Below are 26,195 nucleotides of genomic sequence, written 5' to 3' on the forward strand. Positions count from 1 at the left end.
AGTTAAGTAGTGTGTCCAAATCAAATGTTTAGTAATTGGGGAAGATGAGATTCAAACTGAAGTACATCAGTTCTGTGCATGTAGCAGAACTACATAGTAAGGGGTCAGAAAAACAAAGTGACAAACTAAGTGGCTAAAAAGAAGTGTTTCTGAGTCTAGATTCTTACTATCCTTCATCTATAAATCTTAATCTCCCTGCTTTCTTTTCCCTATTAACCACTGTGCCCTAAATACCAACTTATTTATGTTTAGAAAACTATTGTAGCCTCAGTCATCCTGAATTAGCTTTACTATTACAAACAATAAATGTATGTATATGATTCAATTCTTTACGTCCTGTTTGGGGTGCACATACATGCATCTAATAGGAAGAATATAACAGCAAAAAGGGCCAACTCTGAAGCAGAGACTGAAAGTTGTCCATCTGTCCCCTTCCTTCAACAGTATTAAGCTTGTAGCCAAGCATGTGTCTGCCTCAAAATAGGTCTAAAAAAAACAATAGGTCTGTGTAGCCTCATTTGTCATTAGGTAAAGCCAAGTAATTCAGTTATCACCAATCAAATGGGAGTAAAAGTTATATTTGTTGTAATCGGGCCAAGGTCTTAAGGAAGTGGGTGTGTCTCCCAAAACCCTCTCCTCTTCCCACTGGCTATATTCCAGACTTGCAGCTGGAAATGCCCAAGGCAGAGATAAGAAAACTACAGCCTCAGGCTAAATCCAGGCCTCTACCCAAAAGCTAAGAAAAGATTTTACAGTTTTGAATGGTTGAAAAAACAAAAGAAGAGTAATACTTCATGGTACATGAAAACTATATGACATTCAAATTTCCATGTCCATAAAGTTCTTATTGGAACACAACCACATCTATTCATTGATGTATTGTCTATAGATGCTTTGGGGCTTCAAAACAAAATTGAGTAATTATGACAGCAATCACATGCCTCACAAAGCCTAAAATATTTACTTCTGGGCCTTTACAGAAAATATTTGCTGACCCCTGCTCTAGGAGATGATGGTGCAATGACTTTCTAGAAACTCTGTCCCTAAATAGTCATTGGAAGCAGAGTGGCCTGGCAGACCTGGACCACTCACTTTGGAACTGTCATGTGATGGGTGAATGTTTATATTCTCTAAGTCACTGTTTCTTGGGGGTCTCTCAGTGACAGGGGCTTAGTTTTACTCCAAGATACCATTCTTGCCCAGAATAAGAATCACTAATATTCCAAATTCTGAAATAGTGTGTATGACAAGATTCTCAGTAAATATTTAAGTAAAAATTAGATTATTCTTGAATATAGACACAGTCTAACCTCATATCCATTTCATTCTATCTCTAAGGCCTTGTAATGTCCCCAAACACATTCTTTATTTTTTATATTACATTTTTATTCATACACATTAATGGCTTTCATTAATCCTGAGGACCTCTAATACTGATTTCTAAACATGGATTTTCATCTTTTGCAACCTTTCACTTTCTTTAGCTTATAAACCCATTGCTACACCTGACAACATTTACGTTATTACCAACAATGTTCAATGTAAAAAGTTTGCTCCTGTGGTAAAAAGTTTATCCATAATTCCTCTGTCACACATTGAATTACTCATTCAATAAAATACAGAATCATAATTCAGGCCAATAAAATGAATGTATGCAAGCTATCTTTCCACCAGTCACTAAAATCTATTTTATTACTGAATCCAAACATATATTCTTTTCCTTTTCCCCATTAAGCTTCCTTTTTCTGGTCCTCTGTTCCTATTCAAAATTCATTTTCTTCATGGATCATTTAGGGTTCTATGCTCTGAAAATGAATCTCAAATCTCAGCACAACTCTAGGAAGACTCTCTTTTCTTTTAACTTAAAAACAAACACAGATATTTCTGAGCCTTTCATAGTCATATTTAATCGGCATAGATTTGCACAATAACAAATGCTTAATGCTCAAAGCCTGAAATTTTAAACATTTCTTGCAGTTATCTTCCCTTTCTAATTACAATTATTAGCCCTTTTAATTACTCCTAGCAGAAAAATTTTCAAATCCCTCTGAAATAGCACAAAATAACCTCCTCTGCCTATCACATAAATTAAAGAAGTTAATTTCACTAACTATTCACTAAGGAAACATTTTTAAAAAGAGGTAAAAGACTCAGTTATCACACAAATTAATGTTGTTTTCTCTGAATTTCTGAGGGTTGAAGAATTAGAAAAGGGAAAAACAATGTATGATGTAATAGTTAGGTCCAATTCAAGGAGTAAGTGAAACCTGAGAGCAAAGCATAAGTATGTGGATTATCTGAATAGGCAGATAGGCCAGAAAATAAAGGGTCAGACACAGGGGTATCATTAAAGAAAGTGTTAAAACAAAGTAAACATGATTATGGAAACTAAACAGAGATAAATGTGAATTGCAAATATGAGGCATGTTCTTCCTTTAGTTTATAAACCCATTGAGAGAGGAATTTGTCATATGTTAGATAATATTTTGCACCATATAGCTATGACAAGATAAGCAGAATATTTTAATCAGTATCTAAGAAAAAAAGTTAAAAAAAAAAAAAGGAAACAGTATATCCAAATAGGGTTAGAATAATCCAGGCATAAGTAAATACAGACATGGTTTTGGTGATATCACTGGAAAGTAAAAGGAGGAGGGCATCTAACTGATATTTTATAAAAGAGAAAAATTAGTAGAAAGCGCATAAAGAATTATTTGAGAAGATGAGTCACAGGGAAAAGCAAAAAGCACAATAAAATATGACAAAATTTTGAAAGGTGTACCATCTGCTGTTAGCATGCTGTACTGTAACTGCTCTTCCTCCACACAAGCAGCCACCTGATGGGCCCTTATATGTGTAAGGTATCAGTTGTTCCCCTGAAAGGCTTATGCCAGAATTGAGACACGTGATTCAATCTGAGACACACAGATAGATCTAGGCCACTTTAACGAAGGCATTGTCTTTTACATATGTCCCATAATGCCAATAACTTCCAACTTCAATTGGTTAAAAATATGACAGAGCATTATGATTTATTTATATTGTTTAAAATCTTATAAACCCTGCTAAGGTCTGTGTGTACAATTACATGTATTTAAACTCTGTGTTGATTATTTGTTTTTGCTTCTTTCACATAACATTTCATAGTACATTTCTGTATATTAGTACTTCCTATACTTATAATTTTTTTTATAGCTATGGTAGTTTTTCCTCTGTTTGGACCATTTGGGATGTTTAGTTTATCCTCATACATAGTGTAGCCATAAAAATCTTTGTGTCAACTTCTTGACTTTTCTTTTGCTTACTTCCTTGGAGTATGTACCCAAAGTAGAATTTCCAGGGCAGGAAGCATGTTCAGTTTAATATCACTTATTATATGTTTCCAGAGTTCTTTCCAGAAAGATTTGGCTAAACTTACAGAGCTTTCAGCATTGTACCTGTTTCTCAATGTACCTGCCATCATTGTTTTAACTGTTATTTGTTTTTTGATGTTTTTATGTTTGTCATTTTTATTTCAATTTCACTTATTGCTAATCAGCCTACAAAATATACATATAAATGTGATTATTTACTCTGATTCTTATTTCCACTTATTAAGTATACTCTGAGAGTATAAATATATCCTCGCCCACCCACAGAGAAAAAAAAAATATGACAGAGACTTGTGGCACTCAGCAAATGTAGCATAAAGTAACACAGCTCAAAGTGTATACTCACCAGAGAGCAGTAAAGCCACAGAACAAGAGAAGAAAGACCCCCTGGTGGTGGTCATCGCCTAAAGATCCTGCTTACTACACCAACTGTTAAGTCACCTGCGGAGGAGGAATGGACTCCCACCCCAAATTTGGTTCAAATGTCAAGAGTGATGATTTGACACACATACCAATAAGGTGTGAAAAGGTTCATGACTCACACAATGAGGCTTTTAAAGGGAGAGCTCCCAAGGAGGTCCAAAAGTGACTTAAGAGAGCAAGAAAAGGAAACTTGCTTGGGTTGTTTATGGTGGTTGGGATATGGGGCTAAGCTGACGGATGAGTGCAACTTCCCACTAGTACCAAGGGAAAGAGCACCTGGGCTTTCTTGTCCATTTGCCCAGATGTGGGGCAGAAGGTGAAGAGACAGTGGTGAAGTTTAGAAGGTGTCAGCAGTCAAATACCAAAAATGAAGTCAGGATCTACTACAAGGTACATGATAAGATGTTCAAAATATTTTGTTATTAGAGAAACACAAATTAAAACAATAGTTAGAAATTAAAATCCATCAGATTAGCCACATTATGTGAAATTATTAAAAATATGGGCAGGGATGTGGAGAAACTGATGCCCTTGTATGTTCAGGGGACTGCAGACTAATACATCCAATCTGTTTATACTTAGTGAAATAAAGTATTAGTATACTCAGTAATAAAACAATCCCACTACCCTTCCTCAAGAAATTCTCATTTCCTATAAGAATAGAAATTATTACAGTACTAGTTGTAGTAGCTAGAAAGTTGGACAAGTAAATGTGGTATATATACACACTATGAAATGTATGCGTCAATTAGAAGAAATGAACTAGAAAGACACATTGTAACATGAACCAATTTAGTTCTGAGAGAAAAAAATAAGAAACTGAGTAGGACATACAGCACAGTACCATTTCTATAAATTAAAATGACCAACAATTTAAATTTTACAAATACCCCACAAATACAAGGATAGATTGCAAACATATCAAATATAATAGAGCAGTTGCCTGGGAGTGAGGATTAAAAGGAATAAGTAAAGAAATAAAATAAATTTTTTTTAAATTGTAAAATAGGGAATTCCCTGGCTGTCCAGTGGTTAGGACTCTGAGCTTCCACTGCAGGGGGGCACAGTTCGATCCTGGTCAGAGAACTAAGATCCTGCATGCTGCATGCTGCAGGGTGTGGCAAAAAAAAAAAAAAGAAAAAAGTTATGAAAGAAATAAAATAAGAAGGGGAGCTTAAACAGAGTGATGAATATATTGACTACACACTGAGGACTGTAATTTACTCAATTTCCTGCACACAAGGTACAGAAACTTTTTGTAAAATATCAAAATTAATAAATTAATCAGAAAGACCTAGTGAGTGTTGTGTTACACTAGCCAGGTAGGAAAAAAATGTCAGGAAGCATAATTACTAATATCACATACAATAAAAACCTGTCCCCAATTGTAGGTAATGGTACCCTCAAAGTCAACAGTTGGAGGAGAGGCATGGGAGAAGATATAATAAGGCCATCTCTAGGTGACAATTCTGAAGCACTAAGGGAAAAGAAAAACAATGAAAAGAAATCAGCAGGAGTGTGACCCACAGTAATTTTTTTAAAAAGCAACTCTATGAGCCCCTGAATGTGCAAGAAAACGATTTAAGACCTTGATGGAGGTAAAAAGAATTAAAAAATTCTATAAAAAGGGAGGGAAAGCAAAAAGGCAGTATCTTAAATCCAACATACCAGTAGTTGTAGCACATCCCTCCTAAAAAGTCAAGCAAAGTGGGATGAAGAGAGTGGCATGGACATATATACACTAGCAAATGTAAAACAGATAGCTAGTGGGAAGCAGCCACATAGCACAGGAAGATCAGCTCAGTGCTTTGTGACCACCTAGAGGGGTGGAATAGGGAGGGTGGGAGGAAGATGCAAGAGGGAGGAGATATGGGGATATATGTATATGTATAGCTGATTCACTTTGTTATAAAGCAGAAACTAACACACCATTGTAAAGCAATTATACTCCAATAAAGATGCTTTTTAAATTAATTAATTAATTTAATTTAATAGACAACCAGCAAGGACTTACTGAATAGCACAAGGAACTCTGCCCAAAAAAAAAAAAAAAAAGTCAAGCAACAAAGACACTGATATTGGAAGGGGCCTGAAGTGGGGATGGCATTTAGATGTCCAAGGGGCCAATATCAACTCTATCCATGCAGTTCCAAAAGTTCAGAATGTTGAGAAACATCATAATAATAGCACTTCAAAGTTGTCAGCCTCTGCCAGTACAACTGCAGTTCGGTTGTGCTATCTCTTATGCTTTTTGTTCCCTACTCACCTAGATAGCTTTGGCTTGAGATTTCACCATCCAACATACATGGCTGTTCTCCCCGCTCCAAGTTGAAAATGACTTCTGGTTTGGGAACTTGACACCCTAATAACAGGAAATGATAAAATACTTGATTTCAGAGGTCATACAATGAAATATTCCATTTACTTTCCAGAAAAGTTCATGGGGAACAGAAGTATATTCATAATATTGTTAAGAACATAGGACAAAAAATAAGGACAAAACTATTACACACTTCAGATGTCCTGCAGTCTTTAGAAGTCCCACGTACCTCAGAAATCTCACAGATTTCAGAAATTCCACTGAGAAAGAAAATACACTCAATTAGGTACAGCCTTACCCAGCAGAGCTGTGCTTACCCACTGAGATCAAGTTGAAATAGTTTTCCAGCATTACATCCCTGTATAGACTTTTCTGAGCAAGGTCCAACTGTTGCCACTCCTCCCTGCTGAAGTCTACAGTTACATCCTTGAAAGACACTGATCCCTGGAAAAACACATGCTTATTCAATGTAAAGGATCAGGATTGCAGGACAGGAACAAGATATTTAGAAACTTATTTTTAATAATTTTTAACATGATATGACATATAAGATTCCCACTAAATACCTAAATTTTACATTATTATTTCAAGGAAAAAATAAATATTAAAAGTATCATGCCATTCTTTCTATGGTTCTGATAATATTCTGGAGTTTTATTTTGTTTTGTTTTTATCTGTGTGCTGGTTACAAAAGAATAAGCTGTGAAAACTCATCAAGCTGCATACATGATTTGTGCATTCTTTTCTATGTATGCCATATTTCATTAACACTTCACTTAGAATATATCTTCTGCTTTTCACTTTGCACTCATCAATCTACTAAGTCAATTCTTTCTTTAAAAAAGATGAATAAAATAGGCCTCTTTTTCCAATAAACTGTGTGGTATTGGTATAAATATAGATGATAGAATTCAATGGAATGTAACCAAGAATCCAGAAATAAACCCTCATATTTAGGGTAAACTGATAATTCAACACAGGTGTCAAAACAATTTAAAAGGGGAAAAATAGTCTTTTCAACAAATGGTGCTAGGACAAGTGGACATCCACATGCAAAAAAATGAGGTTGGACTCCTACCTCATGCCATATTAAAAAAATAAACTCAAAATGGATCAAAAGACCTAAATGTTCTTAAGTTTTAGCTAAGAAGGGTATATCTTTGTGACATTGGATTTGGCAATGATTTCTTTTTTTTTTTAATAGATCTTTATTGGAGACTAATTGTTTCACAATACTGTGTTAGTTTCTGTTGTAGTTTCTGTTGTACAACAAAGTGAATCAGCTATATGTATACATATATCCCCATATCCCCTCCCTCTTGAGCCTCCCTCCCACCCTCCCTATCCCACCCCTCTAGGTCATCACAAAGCACCCAGCTGACCTCCCTGTGCTATGCTGCTGCTTCCCACTAGATAACTATTTTACATTTGGTAGCATATATATGTCAATCCTTAGATATAAAATCAAAAGCACAAGCAACCAAAGAAAAAAATAGATAAATTGGACTTTATCAAAATTAAAAACTTTGTGTTTAAAAGGTTACCATCAATAAAGTGAAAACACAGGGAGAATTCTCTGGTGGTCCAGTGGTTAGGTCACTGTGCTTCCACTGCAGGGGGCATGGGTTCGATCTCTGGTTGGGGAACTAAGATCTCACATGCCCTGTGGCGCAGCCAAAACAAACAAACAAACATATAAAAGGTGTACTTTTAAAAAAAGAGAGTGAAAAGACAACCCAAAGACTGAGAGAAAATGTTTGCAATTATATATCTGATAAGGGACTTGTGTATAGAATAGATAAAGAACTCTTACAACTCAATAAAAAGATAAATGATCCAATTAAAAATGGATCAAGAATCTGAATATACATATCTGCAAAGAAGATATACAAATGGCCAAAAAAGCACATGAGAGGGTCTCAATATCTTTAGTCATAAGGGATATTGAAATTCAAATCAAAGAGATACCCCTTCAAATTCACTAAGATGATTATAATTTAAAAAATGCTGTTTGTGCCTATCTGTATTTTTATTATTATTTTGTAGCAAAATAATAAATGACATTAAAATTTTCATTCTGACATTTAAAAAACTGCTTAAATCATTAGTCACTAGTCATCAGAAAAATGCACCCATTAGGATGGCTATAATTAAAAAAAAAAAAAGACACATAATAACAAGTGTTAGTGAGGAAGTGGAGAAACAGGAACCCTCATACAGTAAAGATGGGAATGTAAAATGGTGCAGTCACTTTGTAAAACAGTCTGATACTTCCTCAAAAGGAATAATATGACCCAACAGTTCCACTTCTAGGTACATACCCAATAGAAATAAAAACACTTATCCACATGAAACTTGTATAGGAATGTTCATAGTAGCATTATTCTTAACAGTCAAAAATAAAACTAGTGCAACGTCTGCCAACTAATGATGAATTTTAAAATGTGGTATATACATACAAGAGATTATTCAGCCATAACAAGAAATGAAGTATACTGATTTATGCTACAATATGGATGAATCTTGAAAATACTATGCTAAGTGAAAGAAGCCAGTCACAAAAGACCACATATTATATGATTCTATTTATATGAGATGTCCAGAACAGGCAAACCTATTGAGACAGAAAGAAGACTACTGGTTGCCCAGGGCTAGGGGGGAATGGAAGGATGTCGGCGGGTGGCGGGGGGGGGGGGTGTGACAGCTAAAAGGTATGTGTCGGAGTAGGGAGGGAAAGAAAGAAAATGTTCTACAACTGTGAAAAAGGGTGCACAACTCCATGAATATACTAAAACCCACTGAATGCACACTTTAAATGGGCAATATATATGGTATGTGAAGAAGACCCTTTTGAGGCACTGTCATTTCCAGATGGCATACAATAGTTTGTGGCAGTCCAGTGTTTCTTCCAAGAATAACTATAAATGCCAGATGAAATACTGAAATGATCTGTTTGGAAGTACTGGAAGCTTGTTAGGTACTAAGACTCTCAAGAGAACATTGAAGATTTAAGTTGATGTGCGCAGACACTTTTACACTGGGAGTATTTACCAGTTCTGGGTGTGGCAAAAGGTGAAAATCCAGCTTTGAACAAGTAGAAGGCTACAGTTGGGTGACAGAGAAACCAGAACTCAAACACATGGCCAATTTTCCCCTCAAGACATCTGTCAAATCCTAGGGTTGTATGGGCAGAAGACTAAAAACTTAAGCAGAATAACCTCTGAAAAGCAAAGCAAAATTTTAGTAGTCTGGTAAGAAGACAGAGTTGGCATCTATCAGGAGGAGGGTCCACAGAGGACAAACCAGGCTCTCAGCTGAAAATCTTAGATGGCCAGAGTGAACCAAAGGTAGACTATTATTAGGGCTTAAACTCAGCCTTGATTCAACATAACACTGTGCCTGACTGGATAAAGATGTTCATCTTCTACTCTATCTGCTCAGGGAAAGATGAATCCACTATTGAGAAAGATATCATAATCTAGATCTTCTACAATGCTTTATACATGTTTTGATACAATAAAAGAAATCCTATGCCTATCAGAAAACGGGGCCAAATATCCAAAACCAGAGGAAAAAAATTCAAAAGAAACAGTCCTACAGCACTTTGGAGTTAGAAGAAAAGATGGAGAATTTCATTAGAGAAAATGGGACTTATAATAAAGATATCAAATGAAAACTGAAAAATTCAGTATCTAAAATCAAGAACTGAGAGAGGTTTAATTGCAGAATACAGAATTACTGAAATGGAAGACAAGCAAACAGAAAATATACAAACCAGACCACAGAGTTTTTTTTAAATAAAATAAACACAAGTGCATGTGACGTATCACATGTACAACACAGTGAAAAGGAAAAACATATTGTAGTCTGAGAAGATAAAGAGGGAGAATATGAGGCAGAAGCAAAATTTGAAAAAGTAATGGTGAATGACAGCAACTCAAAGATTCAAGAAGTTTCTCAAATCCCACTTTACAATACTGTAAATACTGACTATGCAAAAACAGTAAGAGTAGTAATATCTTGTGAAGTTTAAAATATGTGTAGAATTTAAATGCAGCAAATGGAATTAAGGTGTTTTAGTATCTATTGAGAAGGGGGAAAGGTAATAATGAGTTAAAAATGGATATTGTAATATCTAGGGAAACGAAAGAATGTATAACAAGCAAGTTAACAAAATTAAAATTAAAATTTTGACTAATCTAAAAGAAAGTCAAGAAAGGAATGTAAAAATAATATTAAACAGACAGTTCAAACATAAAACTAATAAAACTGGATATAGGACTTCCCTGGTGGCATAGTGATTAAGAATCTGCCTGCCAATGCAGGGGACATGGGTTCGAGCCTTGGTCCAGGAAGATCCCACATACTGCAGAGCAACTAAGCCCTCACACTACAACTACTGAGCCTGCGTGCCACAACTACTGAAGCCCATGTGCCTAGAGCCCATGCTCCACAACAAAGAAGCCACCACAATGAGAAGCCTAGGCACCACAACGAAGAGTAGCCCCTGCTCGCTACAACTAGAGAGAGCCCGTGCCCGGCAACAAAGACCCAATGCAGCCAAAATAATTAATTAATTAATTTAAAAAGAAAGAAAGAAAGAAAATAACCCTGGATATAAATTCAAGTATATCAGTAATTGCATTAAATATAAATAAACTAAACAATCAAATTAACAGCAAAGATTGAGACTTCCAGTTCAAAAAAAAAAAAAAAAGTTAAATGCATTCCACCCTATTCATCCTGCTAAATACCTACGTTTTTTTCTAAAAACCTAGAAATATATACAAACATCTTTCCACACCCTTGACTTTCTCTCAAGAGCATACGTTCCTACAGTGAAACTAATTTTAGCATCTTTTGGAATCTTGATAGCCCCAAAATTTCCCAAAACATCAAATCTAGTTCCTTTTTGCTCGACAGTTCTTCCTTCAATCTGTCTCTTAACATTCATATTTTACTATAAGCAAGAAGAAGAAACCAGGCTACATCTTCAACCTTTTGCTTGAAAATCTCCTCAGAGAAAAATACAAGTTCATCATTGACAAATCTGCTTTTCACATAACTACAGGACAAAATTCAGCTAAGCTTTCTGCCACTGTATAACAGAGATGTCCTTTTCCTCCAGTTTCCAGTAACACGTTCCTCATTTCCTTCTGAGTCTTCAGCAGCGGCACCATTAACACCCATATTTCTATCAATAGTCTGTTTATAATAATTGAAATATTCTCTAAAACAGTATAGCTTTTTTCCTAGTGTGCTCCTCACTTCATTCTGAGTCCTCGAGCAGAGTTAACATTCATATTTCTATTATCAGTCTGTTCGAGGAAATCTAGGCTCTTGCTATTATACTCTTCAAAATTTTTACAGTTTCTATTACCAAATTCCGAAGCCATTTGACATTTTTGGGTATTTGTTACAGCATCATTCCACTTCCAGGTACCAAAATCTGTAATGGTTTCCTATTGCTGCTGCAACAAATTGCCACAAACTTAAAACACAAATTTATTATCTTACAGTTCTGGAGGTCAGAAGTTGAAAATAGTTCTTACTGGGCTAAAATCAGTGTGTTGGATGCACTCCTTCTGGAGGCTATAAGGGAGAATCCATTTCCTTGTCTTACATGACTTCTAAGAGGCTCGTGGTCCCTTCCTCTATCTTCAAAGCCAGCAGAGTAGCATCTTCAAATCTCCCCTTGACTCTGACCCTTCTGCCTCCCTCTTTCACTTATAAGGAACTGTGATTACACTGGGCCCTCCCAGATAACCCAGAATAATCACCCCATCTCAAAATCCTTAACTTAATCACATCTTCAAAGTCCCTAGTGTCATGTGAAGTAACATATTCACGGGTTTCAGGAATTAGGATGTGGATACCTTTGGGGGTTATTATTCTGCCTATCACATCCAGTAAAAAAAGATGGGATAGTAAAAGTAAAAAGAGTGGCTTAAAATTTCTGAGTAAAAATGACTTACAATCTAGAATTAGCTATGAAATTACTGAGGGTAAAATAAAAATATTTCCAGACATGCAAGGTCTCAAAAAATTTACTTTCCACACAATACTTTCTAGAGAGCTACTGGATAATATTCTCTAAAAATGAAAGCATAAATCAGGAAACAGCCAGAAAACAAGAGCTCCAATACTTGAGAGACATGAAAGGAATTCCTAGTATCATGCCAAAGGGAGACCCCCAAGTCAGTAGATGAGTATCAAATAGAGAGCAACTTCAAGCAGGTCAAAGACTCTAAGGGAAGCTTCTTTCAACAGCTGAAATAAATACCTATATTCTGGAGCCAAATTGCTTGGGTTTTACTTCTGGCTTCACCACTTACTAGCAGTGTGACCCAGGGCAAGTTACTTCTCTGTGGATCTGTTTCCTTCTCTGTAAAATGAGGATAATGATTATAGATACCTCAAAGGGGTTATGATTAAATCAGTTAATAGAGAATGTTTATAGTGCCTAGCATATAGTAAGCCTATATTAATGTTTGTGATTACTGTTATTATCTAATATATTTTAACATATTGAGAAGATATTTATATACCTGGGAAGAATGTGGAGTTGAATTAGTGATCCAAATATGGCAAATGAAACAAATGATTAAACCAAACAATAATTAATTCCAGGTAAAACAAAAAATAGTGCATAAAAGGTAAAATAAGTGGTTCAGCTGTGAATATAATTAAAATAATCATAATAATAAATACAGCCTATTGATTTACCCAAAATTATGATATACCTATATTAGAAGGAGGGGAAGAAGAAATGTTCGTATAAGTGTTGAAGCCTTAAGTGTCTGAAAGAGAGTTAAATCCCTATTTTCCATTGTGCTAAGTCAGTAGAAACTGCCTAAAACTGAAAACCAAAAGGTACCAATATAAACATGTTATTTAGACATGGGAACGTAAATACTAAAAAAATTAGTTCAATTGAGTTCAGAGTGACGTGATTACCTTTAAGAAGCTGCAATTTGAGGGATAAAAGAGCAGCTAACAGGTGGTTTGTTTTTTTTTAAATGAAGCTTCAAAAAACTATTTGATTGAGTAAACATATCTATAACCTTAATGATATTCAAAATTAAATATTTACTTTTAAAAGTTAAAATGCAAAGAACAAAGAGGTAAAAAAATTGAAAAAAACAAAAGACCATGCTTAATATATAAATAACTCCTCCTTTTAAAAAAAAATCAATGAACTGACTTCAACCCCTGGAAAAACAGAGTAGATGCACTTGTCCCTATTCACCCACTAAGTACCTCTAGTAACCATAGACATTATCCATAAAGCAAACATAAGAAGACTGAAAGCTTAAAGAAAAAAAGCAAACTGTCTAGGGACCTTAGGAACCAAAGAACTACACAGCATGAGTTTCCTGAAGTCTATTGACTCATACAGCCCTGACCAAGTACTAGAAAAGCCTACAACCCAGAAACACCAACAAAGGCACAACAAAAAAACTCACAGAAAAGTCTGCTCTCTCTAGCTAAAAGACCAGGAAAGGGGCAATCTAGAAACAGAAAACCTTTAGGCAAAACATGCTCCAGTCAAACATAATAAATAAACAGAAAACTCGGGGCCTGATCCCATGCCCATCAGCAAAGACCCAGTGGGTAGCTTAGATTCCCACTCTTGCCTGGCTGAACAGAGGGGCCCCATCACGCTCCAATGGAGTGGTATGGAAAAAGAAAAAAGCCAAGTGGAGTTTTGGGACTTTCATCCATGCATAGTAGTAATGAAAGAAAAAAACAGAACAATATCCCTCCTAAACATGATTACAAAATCCTTAAAAAATATACTAGCAAATACAAATATATAAAAAGAAGTGTATGTCATGACCAAGTGGAAATTATTCAGAGGTTGCAAGGCTGCTCAATATGTGAAAATCAATCAATGTAACCTACCGCAGCAATAAGCTAAAAAGGAAAATCACCTGACCATGTCAACTGATGCAGAAAAAGCAACTGCCAAAACTCAACATCCATTCACTCAAAACTTTTGCCTCACAAGGTGGTCCTTGCACCAGCAGCACTAACATCCTGTGGGAATCCCAGTCCTATTAAATCAGAATCTGAAGTCATGTGCAAGTTGAAAAGCACTGCTTTGTAAGTCACTATAGAAAACCTGTTAGTGAACTTCTAACAGGGTTGTTAAAGACACTGTCCTATCTCCATTCATCTGAAGATCTATCAAAAATTTTCTCAAACATCAAAAACCAGAAAATAGTTACTATAGATGAAATAAATTACTTTTCAACAATATAAACCATGAATTTCACTTCCATCATTGCTATGTCTTTCAGGAAGATCAGACAATTTTACAGTTCAAAGTTCATAAGTGTGTGAAGCCACACAACTCACATATACCTATAATCCAAGCTTGACTTGGAGTTGATAATCTCTTCTTTACTTTCTCTGATCTTAGTTTTCATTTATTTATACTTACACATTTACTATATGGTTTAATAGATGCCTCCTAAAATCCACTAAAAAATAAAGAAAGCAACAAATAAATACATGAACAAATAAGAACTCACCAGGGACTTGGTCATTTCTGGTTCTTCTGGGAAAGGGGCAGAGATCTGAAAAAACAGATTGACAGAGGGACCGATGAGAGAAGGAAGTGTGTCAATGGCACACATGGACATATACATCATTTAGTGTCCATGCAACTGACCCAAAAACTTATTCCTAGAATTACATTATAAAAAAATCATCCTGTGTTGCACAAAGATTTAAATCCAGGAGTTTTACCACAGCTAATACCAAAAAAAAAAAAAAAAAGTTTAGAAACATCTTGATAACAATAATTGTGGACAGCTTTAAATATTTTATAGGGCATCCATAGACATAATGTCATGTAAAATTAAACTACTGTAGAAAAATGTGTTAAAATGCTAAGTAAAAATAAAAATATGTACCAAACAGTATGAGTCCATTTTCATTGAACAATATGTGTGTACATACACACATACATGAATGAATTCATGCACATAGAGAAAATTATCTGGAAGGAGCTATATGTTGACAGATATGATATTTGGGTGATGGTAAAATTATAAGTAATTTGAATGTTTATATTTTTCTTATTTGCTAGTAAAAAGCAAAGTAACTTTTTAATGATTTTGCTCTGAGCTTCTGTGACCAGCCCATCACAAGTAGTGAGAATATCCGTAAGTAAGACCAAAAAAAGGGAGACTGCTAGCTTTTTCACTGTTCTTTGCTTACAGTTCTTTTTTTGGGGGGCCACACCCCACGGCTTGCGGGATCTTAGCTACCAGAACAGGAATTGAACCAGGACCCAGCAGTGAAAGTGCTGAGTCCTAACCACTGAACCACCAGGGAATTCCCGCTTCCCATTCTTAAAAGGGAACTATCAATGGAAACTTTGTCTTAACTACAACATAGTAAGTGGATTTGGTTCTAGTTAATAAACCTTAAGACCTAAGTCACTTACTGACAGAACCCACTGTTTTCTAATTTTTTTTTTTTTTTTTTTGCGGTACGCAGGCCTCTCACTGTTGTGGCCTCTCCCGTTGCGGAGCACAGGCTCCGGACGCGCAGGCTCAGCCGCTCCGGGCCTAGCCGCTCCGCTACATGTGGGATCTTCCCGGACCGGGGCACGAACCCGTGTCCCCTCCATCGGCAGGCGGACTCTCAACCACTGCGCCACCAGGGAAGCCCCTCTAATTTTTTTATTGAGTTTTCTAACATAAAGAGTTGAATTATTAGTACAAGAAATACACATATACCTTCCATCTAGTTTCAACAATTAGTATTTTGCCATATTTGTTTAATCTTTCTATATAAACATAGTTACATGTAAATGCATACATATATATGAGTATACTAGTGTATATACTTTTTCTTTGGCTGAACCATTTGAAAGTTGCAGATGTCATGACACTTCATGCCTAAATTCATAACATCAATCTCCTAAAAGATCATTATCATGCCTGAGAAAATTATTAGCAATTCTATAACACTTTAATATTCAGCTCATATTCAAAATTCCCAATTACCCCAGAAAAACCTTTTCTTGCTGTTTTGTTGAAAGCATGTTCCAATCGAGACTCATACATTGGGGACTGTGTCCCTTTTACCCTAGACCTATCCTCCCCAGTATCTTTTTATGATGGACTTTTAAAATTTTTGCTTCTAACATACACTTTTTAATATAAACAACATTTTGGTTACTTCTTTGCTAATTTTTTTGTGTGGTATAACTTATGTAAAGTACATTAATATTAAGTATACAGCACTTTCCCCTATTTTTCACATCTGCCATCCAGATGAAGAGAGAGAACATTTCTAGCACCTTTGGAAAGTATCAGGGAATCAAACTGTTATTTTTGAAACTTGTCAAAAAGCAAAAGAGTCAGTCAAGCATCACCAAACACTTCATGAAGGAATTTCTCTTTCTGCTTATATAATTATTCCAGCTACAAGTTGCCAACTAAAAATTGGCACTGGCCATCTGCCTCTACAAGGGTTAAGTCACTAGCCACTGCAGCTGCTGACCTTCAACACATCCTGAAAGGAGTTCATGGTGGAGATCAGGAATGAGGCACTTGATGCTCTGGCAAAAACTGGCAGAACAGCCCTGCAGATAGTAAGATATTTTCAGGAGAATATTTTATGAGCCCAAATTCTTGCATCTCCTCATATCTAGAAAGGCATTAAAATCATTAACAGAGACATCTGCTCCTTGTGACTAGCAGCAACCTTCGCAGGACTAGCAGCAAGACTTTGCCAAAATGTGTGCTTGACTGTACGTACCACCCCCTTCACCTGAATCATATATAATAGTGACCCTCCCCACTAGCTCTCGGAGCAGTTTCTCAGAGCTATATAAAACAGTCTCCTGGGGCTTCCCTGGTGGCGCAGTGGTTGAGAGTCCGCCTGCCGATGCAGGGGACACGGGTTCGTGCCCCGGTCTGGGAAGATCCCACATGCCGCGGAGCGGCTGGGCCCGTGAGCCATGGCCGCTGAGCCTGCGCGTCCGGAGCCTGTCCTCCGCAACGGGAGAGGCCACAACAGTGAGAGGCCCGCGTAACGCATAAAAAAAAAAAAAAAAAAAAAAAAAAAAAAAAAAAAAAAAAAAAAAAAAAAAAAAAAAACAGTCTCCTGGGCTATGGTCCTCATTTTGCCCCAAATAAGACAACTCTCAACTCTCACATTATGCATTTTTATAAGTTGACAAAGTAAAGGAATGGTAGAAATAGAAATGTCCATTTTGCACACATAATGAAATATGGATCTAAGAAACAATCATCAATGGCTGCTCACATCACAAAACAGATAACCAGACATTATGTGCCTCCTGATCAAGTATATCACCTGGGAAGTAGTCTTGCTCCCCAAAAAACAAAAACAAAAAAAGGAATCTGAATCTGATCAAGCCTCTAAATCTTACCAATCCAATCCACATAAAATGATACTTTAAAATGTATTGTAATTTTTTAAGGTGTGACGTGGCTATTTTTATTAAAGGAATTTTACATATTGAAATATTTATGGATAAAATGACAAAATCTTTGAGATTTGCTTCAAAATAATCCAGCAGAAGAAAAGGAATATTGGAGGAAGGGATAGACGACAAATGACTGGGCATGAGTTGATAATTGTGAAAATTGATGGGTAATTGCGGCGTGAGGGTTTCTCTCTAGTTGTGGCGTGGGGTTTTTCTCTTCTCTAGTTATGGCACACGGGCTCCAGAGCGCATGGGCTCTGTAGTTTGTGGCACATGGGCTCTCTAGTTGAGGCGCACAAGCTCAGTAGCTGTGGTGCACAGGCTTAGTTGACCCGTGGCATGTGGGATCCTAGTTCCCTGACCAGGGATCGAACCCGCATCCCCTGCATTGGAAGGCGGATTCTTTACCACTGGACCACCAGGGAAGTTCCCTAAATGAAGCTTATTTATACTACTTTCTCTACATTTGTATTTTTTAAATTTTCATAGGAAAAGTTTAAAAAGTCATTTTTTAGATAACATCAGCTGAAAAAAATGCACAACCTAAAAGGTGAGAATTATGTTTTATTTGGCAGACTTGCTGAGAACTTAAGCCCAGGATGCAGCCTCTCAGATAGCTCTGAGAGACTGTTCCAAAAAGGTAAGGGAGGAGCCAGGATATATAGGAGTTTTTACAAAAAAAAAAAAAAAAAAAATAGGTAGCTGGAATATGAAAAGATTACTGTTAAAGAAAATCCACTGTAATAGCCTATATGGGAAAAGAATCTAAAAAAAAGTGGATATATGCATAAGTATAACTGATTCACTTTGCTGTACACCAGAAACTAACACAACATTGTAAATCAATTATATCCAATAAAAATTTTAAAAAAAGAAAAGAAAATCCAGACATCTCAAGTTAATGAATTTAGCAGTTCTCTATGTATGGGAAGATTCAGAGTCTGGGCTCATTAAATCATGGCTTTGATATGCACCTTAAATATCTAGGGCCAGTATCCTGGTTTTTTTCCATCCTGAATCACCTCAGGGTGCACAGTGGGGGTGAGCGCAGTGGCTGATGGATTGTTGACCACAACTTCCTTTGTTTACTGATACAGCAGATGACAACTTTCTTTGTCCAAAATAATCAGAGATCTCTGACTATAGATTGAAGAGCAGATGATATTATGGAGCTACTGTAACTTTTGTTAGGTGAGTAATGGCCTGGGGGTTATGTGGGAGAAAAAAGTCCACACCAGTTGGATTTGCATGCTAAAGTATTTGTGGGTAAAATGACATGGTATCCAAGATTTGTTTTAAGATATTCTAACTAGAACAAAGCAAGTGAGAAGAGATAGGTGAAACAACACTGGCAAATAGTTGATAATTATTGAGACTGGGTGATGAGGGCATTTGTAGGTTCATTATAACATTTTCTCTACTTTCCTGTATGTTTGAAATTTTCTATAATAAAAACTTAAAAAAATAAATCCTCTCCCACTACAGGGAACAGCCTTTGAGTACTTGACATGAACCATGCATTGTTCACATTGCAAAGGATCATGCTTTGTTTCAGCAAGTCCACCTCTGAAAAGATTCATGCTTCTGGGCTTCCCCCTCCCCACTCACAGGAACTGTCATATTCCTGCCAAGCCAGGATTTGAACTGGATATGGGATCTATGAGACAAGCTCTTTTTGGCTGGCATGCTCACAATGAGCTTCACCTCTGTTTTCTTAGAACTCCAGTCTTCCCAGGAGCCCTAAGTTGAGTGAGGGTCCAAAGACTGCCAGTGATTATCGGGCCAAGTTGGGCTGGAGTCTGAAAAAACGATCCTGAAGGTTCAACTAAGTGGTCTGACCTCAGGGCTCTGTGGAAACACAAAGGGATCCTGACAGAGAGAGTGCCACTCAGTGACAGCCTCTCAGCTGTCCTCGCAAGAGTGCATCAAACAGTATGGAACAGGGTGGCACAGGGGAAATATATGAGGTGTGGAGCCAAATCAATGTACATTTGAATCCCAGGTCTTCCATCTTCTAGCTGTGACAATCGGAAGAACTTACTTCAGTCTCAGTTTCCTCATCCTTATACTTTTAAGATAAACCAATTTTATAATACTTAAAAAGCACTCAGTCCATGTGTGGCACATAAGTGCTTGTTATATATTAATTACTGCTATTATTACAAAATCAGTAATCCACATAGAATGCAATTACTGTATCAAACATTATCTGACTTCACCAGCCCCTCAAGTCATCACCAACCCTGACACTCAATTCCTCACTCCCACTCCTCAATCTGCTTACTACAACTGTCAACTGCTGCACACTGACCTCACCCCAGCAGCCATTACTCACACATCAGAATCACTGGTTCCCTTGTCCTGCTTCCCACAGGCCGCAATTGAGGCAGAAGATAGATGGGTTCCAGGCTAGACATTTACAACCATCCTCTGTTTATATTTCTTGAGGCAAGAAATAGATGGGCTCCAGGTTAGACATTTACAGCCAGCTTCCTGTTTACACTTCCAGATAGAAAGAACACAGGAACAATGGTAAACAGCTGCACTTTGCCTCCAGTGGACACTTTAAGATAACAGTAATAGCAGGGGCAGACAGGAGCTGAGTCCTGCCCAGATAAACGATAAAGAGACCACATATTTCTCATGCTTGAGGTCAAGGAGACCTCCCCAACTACACATGCATAGAAAGGCTCCTCAGGGGTCAATAAAGGGAGGGGGTGCCACCCCATAATAGGTGGTGTCAACCTTCCCACAGGCTTCTGCACTGGAATCCATCTTGGCAAAAAGATGTGCATACATGTGAGGGAGGGACCTAGGATAGGTCAGGTGTGGAAAAAGAAGTGAGATATAAAGATAAGCAAAGACCCAGATGAAATGCCTTATATAAATGATTTAACCACCTCCTTGCTTCACTCCTCCTCATTAGGGAGGATGCCCATACTCTTTCGCTCCGGGTGTGTATCTCTGCCTTGCTTCTGTCTTAACTACACAAACTGTTTCTCTATGTCTCTCCCACATGTTGTGCTGTGTCTCTAATAATAAACTTTGTATCTGTTTTTACGGTTTCTGCCTCCTTGAAACATTCTTGCTTTCAAATGGGGCCAGAGCCAGGGAAACTTTGCCCTTGCTGGTCTAGGGGCTAGGATTCTTGGTTTTCAGCCAGGCTACCCAGGTCCAATTCTTGGGCATGGAACTAAGATCTCACTTCAAGCCACCACTCACTGCTCTCTCCACAAGATCACAATCACTCATTCTACAGTCCCTGATCACAGAACCTCCAACATCTCTACCTCATGGTCCTGGTTCTACATCAATCATGCCCTGAAAAGGAAAAACTCCTCCTGTGTTATTTTTCCTCTATTCTCAACACTTCTGGCCACCAAATGTGTGTGTGTGTGTGTGTGTGTGTGTGTGTGTGTGTGTTGTGTGTGTTTTGGGAGGAGGGGGCCGCAAACCAAGCAATTCTACAACACCAGCTGGGTGTCCTACAATTTAACTCAGTTCTGACACCATCTACTTAAGAGTTAGCACTAGATCACACAGGTTAAGGGCTTAGTCCTATGAGACTGTCCCCAGCCCAACTTCAGGTGCCAATCACAAGTTCAGATTGTTACTTGTGCTCTGACCAACTGGTTATAATCAGAGGTTCCCACGACCTCCTCCTCAGTCTCCATTAATTTGCTAGAGCAGCTCATAGAACTCAAGAAAATATTTTACTTATTAGATTACCAATTTATTATAAAAGAATATAACTCAGAAACAGCCAGGTAGAATAGAAGAGATGGTTATGGCAAGATATGTCAGAAGCAGTGCATCTCTCTCCCAGAATCTCAACATGTTCAATCCAGAAACTCTCCAAACCCCACACTTTTGGGTTTTTATGGAGGCTTCACAATGTACAAATGATTGATTAAATAACTGGCCATTGGCAACTGATTCAACCTCCAGCCAGAGAGTGGGTTTCAAGTTCTAAAATGCTAATAATTTGCTTGGTTCCCCTGGCAACCAGCCCCCATCCAGCAATTCACTAGGGCCTTTCCAAACATCACTTCAGGTGTGGTTGAAAGGAATGTTTTATAGCAAAAAACCCCCACTAACTTCACCCTATCCCTTTGATGCTATTTCAAGAGACAGGAACAAAAGAAGCCCCTATAGCCCTTATCACTTAGAAAATAATAAAGGTGTTAGGAGCTATGTGCTGGGAACTGTGGATGAAACCCAAAATATATATTTCTTATTATATCACAATACCACATGTACCAATAACTGGCCTCCACACTGTTATCACTACTGTCGACTGAAAAAAAAATGCACAGCCTAAAAGGTGAGGATTATTATTTATTCAGCAGACTCACTGAGGACTTAAGCCCAGGATACAGCCCCTCAGATAGCTCTGAGGGACTGTTCCAAAGAGGTAAGGGAGGAGCCAGAATATATATGAGTTTTTGCAAAACAAAACAAAACCAAAACCATCTAATTGGAACATCAAAAGATTACTGTCAATTAAAGAAAATCCAGACATCTCAAGTTAATAAATTTAGCACTTTCCTATATATGGGAGATGCAAGAGTCTGGGCTCACTGAAATCATTCCTTTGACATGCATCTAACTATCTAGGGCCAATATCCTGCTTTTCCCCATTCTGGATTCCCCTTAGGATGCACAGTTGGGGGTGGCTGCAGTGGCTGATGGCTTGATAGCCACAACATACTTTGTTTACTGAAATGGCAGGCAGTGTTCTTTGTCCACACTATCCACAATGCATCTCCCTCAGTAATCCCAAGACTCCAATTCCAGACATACCTGCACCTGTGATGGACTCTGAGAAATCACCCAAGGACTCCTACCACTATCCACACCACTCACTAGGCCTACACCATTAGCCTTTCCAACAAATTTACACACAAACACGCACACCAGTTGGAGCTCAATCAGTGAACAAATCTAGGAATATTTTTGAATTTTAAAGGTAAACTTTAAAATCTAAAACACATCTAAATCATGTGTGAAAGAACAGATTATTTACAGAAAAAGAATTAAGAAAATCAAGATGCCCCATATGCAGTAATGAAAGCTAACTGACATCAGAAGTAGCATCTAAAGGACCACTTCTGTTAGGGCCAAAGACATTTTCAGAAATAAAAGCACTTGAAGAATATCTCTTATCATTACCTGAGGAAAATACCCACAAAAAGTATTCCAAACAAATGTAAAATAAATCAGATGAGAAACAGCAAATAGAAAAATTGTTCAGCAATAATTTTTGCAAGAGATATATAATTATTTAAAAAGATGATTATGTGATTAAGGAGGCCATTAAACAGAAAATTAATAATACTATCCTATGACAAAACATTTTAAACTATCTCAGGAAAAAAACAGGAGTTATCTGGGGTGTAGAATGGAAACAATGAACAGAAATTTCATCAATCCAATAAAAGTATGAAAAAGGAAAAGAAAATGAGTTAAAATAAATAGTAAACATTAAAACAGAAGGTATAAAAATCAGGTAAATCATTATTACACTAAACTGAAAAGGTAAAATTATCCTATTGACAAACAAAGACTAAGTTATAGGTTGGATTTGAGAAAACTAAAATGTATCTATTATAAGTAGTTAACCTAAACAATGAGACAAATAGAAATATAAAATAAAGACCTGGGCAAAGATAAATCATCCAAATGAAATGAAAGTGAAAACAAGGATAGCAATATAAATACCAAAGTGAAATTCAAAATTGAAATTGCTTTTTGTTGAAAAGAGGGATCCTGTAATAATAGCATCCAATAAATGAAAAAAATGATACAAAATGCATTAACCATTAGGTTTATGTGTGTCTCTCCCCCAAACACACACAAATAAATCTAGCAAAAAAGCATATAGAACTACAAAGTGAATTATTAGTGAGAGATTATTTTTATATCTTTTTTAGAATATGATGAATCAAGTAGACCAAAATTAGGAAAGAAAAAAACTTGAAAAATACTAACAGGCTATATTTAATATACATGAAGAGAAGTTTATACCACACAAACAGAAAATATACTTTCTCCTATAACCATTGAACAAAGTTCAATGTAACTTGTGTAACTTGTCTTCAAGGAAAATCTTGACAAATTTTTAAAAGTTGAGACTTTGTAGTCTACAGTTTATGACAATATAATAAAATTTTAAATAAACAAAACATATCAATAATTTGGGAATGAAGAAACTCCAATAACTCAGGATCAAAGTGGAACATCAAACTGAACTTATACATTTCAAAGATAAAGATGTATATAAAAGAAACTTTATACCCCTAAACGTATCCAGTATAAAACTGGGAAAACAAGGGAAAGAATGGCAATTTGCATAAAATGGAGATAAGAGAGAAACTATCTAAAAATAAAAAGATAAAATTAATATAAAAACAGAAGAGAGTATAAACACAATCGGTACTTCAAAATGACCAATAAAGTAAACCTTGAGATGATTGATAATAAAAAAGGGAAAGAAAATGATACATAAATATTAGGAATGACACAGTAGCTACTAATCTGGATATGGAAGGGATCAAAAAGTCTCTAGCAAAGTGTACCATGATAACGATAAAGAAAATTTTCACATACAGAGGTATGGGGAAGTCATTCTGGCTTATACATGGTTCTGCCTGAACTTGTGTGAACACACACAGCACATCTGCTTTAACCATTAAAGTAAAGAAGTCTGTTCCGAAGATAAAAATAAATAACTCCCTTCCCATGGCATCCCCTTCCTAGACACCAAGGTCCTGCTCTCTCATTATATGTACTAAATCTGGTGCTCTTAAAACCTTGAAGGAATATATCCCTGTCATGTTTGATGTATGATTTTTGTTCTGATAAGGTATAAGACTATGCTAAAAATCATGCTTCAACCCAGAGGTTCCTCAGAGCCTTCTGAGACGCTATCTCCTGCGCTACAGTCCTCAGTTTGGCTCAAATAAAACTCTTTTCTACTCCTGTTATGACTATTTATTGATTATTTCCATCGACAACTTTTAAAATATCAGAAATAGAAACAAACCAGTAATTAGAAAAAAGAGAGGAAATCAATGAAGATCTAGCATCCTTCCCCCTCAGAGCCTTCATTACTCAGGCCCCACAGTTATCCTCCCCACCCCCCACAGACTGCGGGAAGCCGTCCACAGATCCAACATCAAAGATCCCACAGACCCCATCACTCCGCCTGGGAATCCACCATCGTAGACCCCATCACTCCCACCCCATGTCTCCGCGGATCCACCATTAAAGACCCCACTATCAATCCGCCGGGAAGCCACCATCAAGACCACACCGACCCCTATTATTCCACCCACTGACCGCCTCCATCACTGACCTGATTGTTCTTCACGGACATCAGAGACACCTCTTCACTCAGCCCTCGGAAACTCCCTGCACTCACCAGCCCCTCACCCTCGCTCTTTCAAGACAGTGGTCATTTAATCACTGGAACGACAACAGCACCCACTTCCTTTTTCTGGATCCCTCCCTGTCCTTGCGGAATTCCTTAGGCGCCTCCTGGGTGTGCGCATGCTCAGTAGCGGCTTCTTTGCCAAAACTTGCCAGTATTCAACATGGCGCTCTGCTGAACCCCCGCCCCTCTCTAAATGTCTTAAATTTGAAGTCATTATGGCGGCGCCCCTGTAGTCACTCAAGCCTGTGGGCGGCCATGTTGAAGTGACGTAGACTTGTGTGTAGTTAAGAGTTGTCAGGAGGAAAGGTGGACCAGAGGTATGTATCCTGGAATTAAGCCAGGAACAACCCAGAGCTGTGGGTGACCAGAGTCGGTCACCCCAAGTAGCCCCAGGCCTTTCCCCTACTCCTGTGGCTTCAAACACCATCAAACAATAATATCTAATCAGCAATTATTAAACACTCCGCCCCCAAACAGTAGAATAAACATTCTATGCAAGCACCTATGTAGCATTTACCAAGGGATACCATAAGCTGGGCTGTAAAACAAATCTTATCGAATTTAATAGAACTGAAATCTTAGAGAGTATTGATGGAAATAATAAGTAAACAATCTAAGATAGGAATATAAAAGAGTTTTATTTGAGCCAAACTGAGAACTGTAGCCCAGGAGACAGCTTCTCAGATAGCTCTGAGGAACCACTCCCCTGAAGCATGGTTTTTAGCATAAGCTTAAACCTTATCAGAACAAAGAGCATACATCAAACATGACAGGGGTATATTCCTTCAAGCTTTCAAAAGAGACAGATTTATTACATATACAGCGAGACAGCAGGACCCTGGTGTCTGGAAAGGGAACTTTATCTTTGAGGGAGTGTTAACATTGGAAGCTATAGGAAGGGAGTTATTTATCCTTACCTTTGAAACAGACATTCTTTACCTTAATGGTTAAAGCAGACACACTGTGTGTACTTGACAGGCCATGAGTCAGGCTGCTTTAGTTCACCCAAAGTTCAGGCTGAATCATGTATAAGCCAAACAAAATGACTTCTCCATACCTCAGTATGTGAAAATTTTCTCCATCAAGAGTATGTTCTCTGGACACAATAGAATCAAACAAGAAACCAGTAACAGAAAGACAATGGGAAATTAACACTTGTAAATTAAACAACAC

At 37.2% G+C, this 26,195-nt stretch overlaps 1 protein-coding gene across 1 annotated transcript in view; it reads right to left on the bottom strand.

Annotated features, from left to right (window-relative positions):
• ZNF484 (zinc finger protein 484) overlaps positions 1–25,050 on the bottom strand; it is a 28,197-nt gene extending 3,147 nt beyond the window's left edge. The window contains exons 1-4 of the mRNA XM_065878457.1: positions 25,011–25,050; positions 14,652–14,696; positions 6,432–6,558; positions 6,061–6,156 (exon numbers count right to left, since the gene is read on the bottom strand). Of these exons, the coding sequence (XP_065734529.1) occupies positions 6,061–6,156; positions 6,432–6,558; positions 14,652–14,666 (238 nt within the window). The 5' untranslated portion in view covers positions 14,667–14,696; positions 25,011–25,050. The remainder of the gene's footprint in view (positions 1–6,060; positions 6,157–6,431; positions 6,559–14,651; positions 14,697–25,010) is intronic.
• Between the last annotated feature and the right edge of the window lie 1,145 nt (positions 25,051–26,195).

Source organism: Phocoena phocoena, chromosome 6, assembly GCF_963924675.1.
Source record: "Phocoena phocoena chromosome 6, mPhoPho1.1, whole genome shotgun sequence".
NCBI lineage: Eukaryota > Metazoa > Chordata > Mammalia > Artiodactyla > Phocoenidae > Phocoena > Phocoena phocoena.